The following is a 7,146-nucleotide window of genomic DNA, read 5'->3' on the forward strand; positions in this document are numbered from 1 at the left end:
TCTAGGCAAAATGAGTTATATTAAGATGAAGCAGTAAATGCCCTTTGCAATAAAAATTAAGCCACAAAGTTGAATGCACATTGAGAAGGTGCTTAATCCACATATTTTGAAAGAAGAAATAGCTTATTGTTACTCTTACAAATAAACATTCACATTAAAAAGCAGCCATTTGCTTTAGGGATTTAATGCTATACTCTGATATGACTTGTTGCTTATTGTGGCTAATGTAACAAATAATGCAGCATTAGGAAAAGTACTGTTTTCTGACTTCACACTTTGTGAACTACTGTTTGAGAAAGTTTGAGTATTTAGGAGTATTTGTGTACCATGATTGTTACTTGGTCTCAGTGACTACTGTTCAGTCTACTGATCTTGAATTTAAAACGAAAACAAAGAAAAAAGTATGAGCACAAACAGGGTGTCCTTAAACCTTTGACCACACTGATTACATGTACGACATTTCCATGGTCGGGCTGCCCCCTAACGCACGGAATCCACTGTAACAGGCTATAGAAAATCTTCTGGATGGGATCAACGTTGTTTTCTCCGACTATTTGTCTTTTTGTCACCGTCCAATCAGGCTTCGTGTTCAGCATCAAGTACCGCCTAGAAAATTGTTTCTACCAATCTATTTTCATCACAGTGAGATAATGGGAGGGGCAAGCTCCAGAAATTCCGAGGTGTTGTCATTGCGTTCCTCAGTTTTGTGTGTTTAGCACTGGGTGTACGGGTGGGGTGTTAAATATTCACAATGTGGCTCTAACAGCAGTTCTGGGTTTTATTTTGTGTACTTTGACGTATTGTTCCGGTATAGCACAGAAAAGTATAGCACAGCCGGGAAATTAAAGGTCCTGTATTTTACACGAAGGTTAGCTTATAAGCTATTAGCTAACGCCTAACGTTAGCTATGGAGGAGAGGAAAGAGGAGGGAGAAGCGGAGATCCAAGAGCACGGCCCCGAGCACTGGTTCTCGAAATGGGAACGGCAGTGCTTAGCTGAGGCGGAACAGGATGCGCCAAACGAAGAGGAGTCGGAGCAAAGCCAGCAAAAGCTGTGGCACCTCTTTCAGAACTCAGCCACGGCGGTAGCACAGCTCTACAAAGGTATGTACAGAAGATGCCGGAATTCAAGCTAAGCTAGCCGCCTGAGCTAACATTATCGCTGGGCGGAGAGACACAAAGGGCACTATTCAAACTCATACTGCTCACTATTCGCAGCTTTTTCCCTAAAGTACAACCGGCGTTGTTTGTCACCGTTGTAGTTTTCAGTTGGACTGGGAGGTGTATTCTTTCAAACAGAGTTTAAAATCGAGTCTTCGTCGCTTCTCGTCTTGATTATCGTGACCCTGTTCCTTTTGCTAGCTAACTATACCACATGCTAACGCTAGCAGCCGCTAACAGCCGGTCACCGTGTCAGAGCGTTGGACAACAAGGCTGTGAATGTAGCTCACGGTGGCCTTAGCTGTCAGAGGTCTCACTGGTTTAAGGGATTGAAAAAAAGACAAGCTAAAATGTCCCCGAAATACCGGGTTAACTTGCCGGTGCGGGCGTCACAGGTTTATTACAGTTGTTCGTCTGTTATGTACACGACATGGCTTACACAAAAAGTGTTTTGTCTGCCGGTTATCAGTTATACAGCTAGTCAAAATGGCGAAACACAGGGAGGAGATGGTAGACTGAAAACAAGACATTTGTTGACGCTTAGTCGTAAATTTTTATTATAGCGGTGTCGTGGACGTCCAGAAGTTAACGACACAAAATACGTTTTATACCAAGACGCAGTTCAGTTTCCTCTTTCTGGGTGCAATGATTTTCATTACCAGAACAAAATGGCGAAAGGATTACCATAAATGTTGTTCTTGTTGAAAATTTGTCCTGCCCAGATATGCTTTTTTTTTTTTTTTTTTTTTTTTTTTTTTTTTTTTTTGCTCTGACAGCCTCTCATCAGGACCAGAAACTCACTGTAAATTGTGATCCCTTAGTTGTTCAGATTTGTCCTGCAGTGTTTTTTGTGTGTTAAATGTTTTAGTTGCCTTGATCACCAGTTTATGGGATTTATTTGATGTCCTATCCTCAATATTTATGGAGCTCTATTTCACCAGTACAATTACGATGTTTGTCCACCACTGTCTAGAAATCCTGCTTGGTCAGGTACTTCTGTTTACAAGACCCTCCTCACCGTGTGTCCTAAAATCAGGAACACACCTGTACATGAATACACTTATGAGCAGCCAGTGCAGAAAAATGTAAGAGTTTCTAGTCAGGAAAACTGCATTTATTTTTTGGGCCATGAAAATACTGTCATTGCTTTTTTTCTTTAAAAAAACAAAACAAAACTGGAGGTAAACATCACACAAGTTGTTGATATTCACATAATTTTACTTAAGCATCCTAAGCATATGCATAATTTTGAGAGTTTTAGTTTTAGTCTTGAGACTTATTGTGGTGGAAACTGAATTAGAAAATGTTCAAACAGTATTTCTCAAATCTGTGGTCAATCAGCCAGTCTGCTGACTCAGTCTTTAGGGTGTCTTCCATTGTAGCCAGGAAGTTATTAATGGATATGTGGATCATGACTTCCTGTTGTGTGCGTCAGTCAGTGTTTGCAAAGACACATACATGTTAAAAGGTGACAAAAAGTCCATGGTTTCTTGAAGATTAAATGGTATCTATTCTGTAGCTCGATGGCACCACAGCCCTGCCGAACTAAAAGTAAAATCATTTTAGAAGCAACTTGGTGGTCATCTTGTAGCAGATTTTCATTTTCAGTCCCCATCTGTACAAGTAGGAAGAGAACCATAGCCTCAATTTCAGTCGTCAGTGGAACATTAGTTAAGACAATAAAAACAGTTACAAAAGTTTATCATCTTCACCTTAAATAGGGTATAAAAGTGTCACATTGTAGAAATGGAGTAAAGTATACTTTAGTCATTGTAGCACAGATGCAGATAAGTTCCAGTTACACAGTTAAAGCAGTTATGAACCTTAATGTGCACAGGTGTCAGAACTGCATTATTAAGTAATATTTCTCTTGTTTTGGCTGTTTGACAATGGGACAGCAGCCATCTGTCGCATCTCTCATTGATTTCTGGGAGTGCAGATTTTCCTCCTCTTTTGAACTTCAGTGCATTAACTCATTGCCATCCATTCTCCTTCAGGATTTTCTGGTAGAGAGCCAAATTCATCGTTCCATCAGTTACAGCAAAATTGGCCTCAAGCAGCAAAGCAGCCCCAGAACACCACAGTACCACAACCATGTTTTACTGTTGCAGTGCTCTTCTTTTTATGACATTCTGTGCTGGTTTCAGCTATTGTCTCATCAGTCTACAGAACATTTTCTCAGAAGTCTTGGGGATCATGAAGATGTTTTTTGGTAAATGTGACACAAGGTGTTGGTTTTCCCCTCGACTCTCCCATGGGTACCAATTTGGCCCAATCTCTTTCTTATTGTTAAATCATGAACTCTGGCCTGAACTGAACCAAATTAGGCCAAATTGTTTAGATGATGATCTTGGTAGTTTTGTGACCTCCTGGATGAGTCTGTGAACGTTCCTGGAGTAATATTGGTAGGCCGGCCACTCCTGGCGAGGTTCACCACTGTGTTTTCTCCATTTGTGTATAATGATCTCACTGTGATTCGCCTTTAGAAGTGCTTTTGAAACCATTTTTAGGCTGATAGAAACATAGGCTACGTCCACACGTACCCAGGTATTTTTTGAAAACGCAGATTTTTCTATGCGTTTGCACCTTTCGTCCACACGTAAGCGGCGTTTTTGGTCACTGAAAACGGAGATTTTTAAAAACTCCAGCCAGGGTGGATATATTAACTCAGTTTTTGCATTTACGTGTGGACGAGAAAAACGGAGAAAACGCAGCATCAAAGGTGTGCGCCTTTTTTGACGTCACACTGTGCTTTCCGTTAAATGAATTTCTACAATACTATTACTGTTAATTGTACTCTCTGCAGTGTTTAAATGCTTACATATACACACACAGTTACTGTCCCTCCACACATATGACTCGGTTCTGCTTCTATGCCCCAGCTTTGTTTACTTTTCCCGCCGAGGCTTCTAGACTTCTGATTGGCCAACATTTCTGCATGGTTAGGAATATATCGCCACCTGTTGCTTTGGCATGTTCCTAGTGGCGTTTTCCTTCATTTCTGCCTTTACGTGTGGACGGGATTATTTTTTTAAAATGAAAATGGAAAATCTCAGTTTTCAAAAATACCCGTGGACGTAGCCATAGTCATTGACATCTTGGCTATTGAGTTTCCTTAGATCATGGCATCATTTGTTGCTTTTTGATATCTTTTGAAGCCTACTTCATTTTGTCAGAGAGGTGTTTTAACATTTTTTTTTTTTTTTTAGAGGGGACAAACACTTTTCCATGGGACTATATAAAGTCTCAGATAAAAATCAAAATACCAGCAGACCACAAACCGAACCCGGTGCTGCAATTTGACCCTTTCTACACGTTATGCATCTGTTCATAGAGTAGATGTTTGTGTATTGCTCAGTTAATTTTCTGTTTGTTCACTTGGTTTTTAGCTCTCATTTCCTTTTTTTTTTTTTTTTTTTTTTTTTTTTTTTGGATTGTCTGCCTTTTGTTCTTGTCGCTAAAGAATAATTTTGTAATTCACAGATCGAGTATGTCAGCAGCAAGGACTCTCCCTCTGGGTGCCCTTCCAAAATGCAGCCACAGCTGTCACTAATCTGTATAAAGGCAAGTAAAATGATACTGTTAACCATTATGTGGTTCAGCCTTTTTATAGCATTTTATATGTACAAGTTGCGATTGTTGTGTCCAGAGATACTGAAATTAGGCATCCTTGTATGTCATCAGAGAGTATGGAGGCCCGCCAGCGGAGCTATGACCTGGGCATCCACTTAGGCTATCAGCGCAGGAATAAAGAGGTGATTGCATGGGCAAAAAAACGCCGAAGAACTATCAGACGAGAAGAACTCATTAGCTTCCTGTGTGGCAAAGTTCCACCTCCTCGTACAGCTCGCGCCCCACCCAGAGTTTCCATGGTATCTGCGAGCAGACCGTCACCTCCGGAGACTGGCAGCTCAGTGGAGACCGACCTGCAACCCTTTAGAGAGGCCATCGCACTGCATGGTTAGCCAAAGCACCTGAACGCTTTATGAAGTTGCAAGGCTCGAATTCATATAAGTTGTCTTATTCCTTTTTCTCTTTTTTCACCATCCCTTCTTTTCCAGGTCTTAGTGGTGCCATGGCCAGCATCTCTGTGCGTTCTGGTCCTCCTGGTTCCCCAACTCACCCTGCACAGTCTCTCAGTCGTCGTAGGAACGGGCTTCATGATGTGGACCTCAACACCTTCATAGCTGAGGAGATGGCACTCCATTTAGATTCCACCACCAATCGTAAACGAGGCCCTGCCCCCTGTAGTGATGTCATCACAGACTCACCCACGCATAAACGTAACCGGATGCTCTGAACTCTTCCCACACCACTGATCCCTCCTCTGTCTGCTCCTCTGGCCAACTGGACAGCCGATGGGGACTCACGCCTTGGCCAACCACTGAAATCTTCCTTAGTCGCAATGCTACAAATAAAGAAAAAACTGTTCTCAGCGTACATATTTAGCCCCTCCCTTAACCCACTCATTTTCTCAGCAGGAAATTTGGTGTTGTCTCACACGTCCTCTCAGTGGTAGAGTTCTGTTCCTTTTAGCAGATTTACTTTCCTGTTTGTTAGCCCTCTGTCGATCTGATACCAAGGCAAGCACACGTTACACTTGAAGTTCTCGACGTGCAGAATGTTCAGTTGAGATAGTGGGTTTTTTTTGTTTTTTTTTTGGGAGGTGGGGGTTCTGGCCAGGCTCCTTTGTGCTTCACATTCAGTGATCAGATGGACCAGACTGTTGCCTGCAGTTTGCGGTTATCTTCCCCTCTTTCCTCAGGCATACTTCCTCCTCTTTTGAGTGCTGGCCAAACCAGACTGAATCCGGGCTCCTTGGGAGGCCAAACTGCCTCCCTGCCGCGTGGCTCAACTCAAAATGCTTTTCAGCGTGTGCATCTCATTCTGCTGCTCTGTGTGTTTGTGTATCTGACAGCAGAACTGCCACTTACTGTGTCGTACTTGTCTTCGCCTTTGAGAAAGCTGCTACAGTATCTCTGGTTTTTGTGCAACAAAGAGTGTGTGTGCGTGTGTGTACGCTTGTGGACGCAGGGTTCTGGCAAATCCAGTTTCCACTTGACAAGTTTCTCTTTTATGAAATTCATCCCATTTTATTTTTCTTCAGTTGCTCTTTACAGTCCAAGCCAGGGTTTTATCACGAAGCAGGTCATTCATATCCACACAGATAAGTGGGGTGACGGGGTGGGGAAAGTGAGATGCATCCTATGTCTTTTCTCTCTGCATTTTCTTTTTCTAACCATGCTGTTACCTGTTGTAACGTTACAAATAATACAAATGCCCTACGCACAGTTTCCACATCAGCGTCCAGGAGAACTCAATACAACACAGGCTCTCAAATTTTTTGCATTACGAGCAGTAACAGTGTTTCAAAGGCTGCATCTTTGTTTGCATATGACCCAACAGTAACTTGGAGACTGTTGCCAATAACTCATCTCTTGTTTTACAACCCTTTCACACATGTGACTTCAGCTTTAAATCTAGAAAATTACAGGGGGCAGCTGCCTGTGAACTAGTGGAGGGCCGATGGCTGTGATATTTTACTTTAGCCCGCTCATGGACTATTGGGTGTGCTGAGTCAACAAGGCACTTGTTTTTGCTGATTTCACACTGCTTTGTGATACAATCTTGTGTAATGTATGTACATAACATGTAGGTGCTGTTATATGTGGTACATTATTGTAAAAAGGAGTGCAAATCCATTGGGATGTCCATGTACAATAACAATTCTGACATTAAAGAACAGTACAAGTGTTCAACTTGTTTGAGTTTTCTCACAGTTACGTTCACTGTGTTTAGTGCAGGATGAGCTTTTCTCGTTTCTGTGATATTTTAATAAAATGCCTCAGTTGTTGGTCATAAAAGAACACTAAAGGGTAAGACGAAGTGGAAAAACCTGAGCCTTATTAGCTGTTGCAGTGATGCTCTGTTAACTCGTGCCTTTTTCATTTGATACCAAGAGCAGAAGAATAAAGGATCATCTGAA

General features: G+C 41.9%; 1 protein-coding gene across 1 annotated transcript; it reads left to right on the forward strand.

Moving 5' to 3' along the window:
- The first annotated feature begins 662 nt into the window (after window positions 1-662).
- On the forward strand, window positions 663-6,919 carry hapstr1b (HUWE1 associated protein modifying stress responses b). The gene is made up of 4 exons (XM_085163435.1): window positions 663-1,103; window positions 4,644-4,728; window positions 4,849-5,120; window positions 5,222-6,919. The coding sequence occupies exons 1-4, from the start codon at window positions 908-910 to the stop codon at window positions 5,458-5,460; spliced, it is 792 nt and encodes a 263-aa protein (XP_085019561.1). The 5' UTR covers window positions 663-907; the 3' UTR covers window positions 5,461-6,919.
- Window positions 6,920-7,146: the final 227 nt, after the last annotated feature.

This window comes from Neolamprologus multifasciatus, chromosome 6 (genome assembly GCF_963576455.1).
Source record: "Neolamprologus multifasciatus chromosome 6, fNeoMul1.2, whole genome shotgun sequence".
In the NCBI taxonomy this organism is placed as follows: Eukaryota; Metazoa; Chordata; class Actinopteri; order Cichliformes; family Cichlidae; genus Neolamprologus; species Neolamprologus multifasciatus.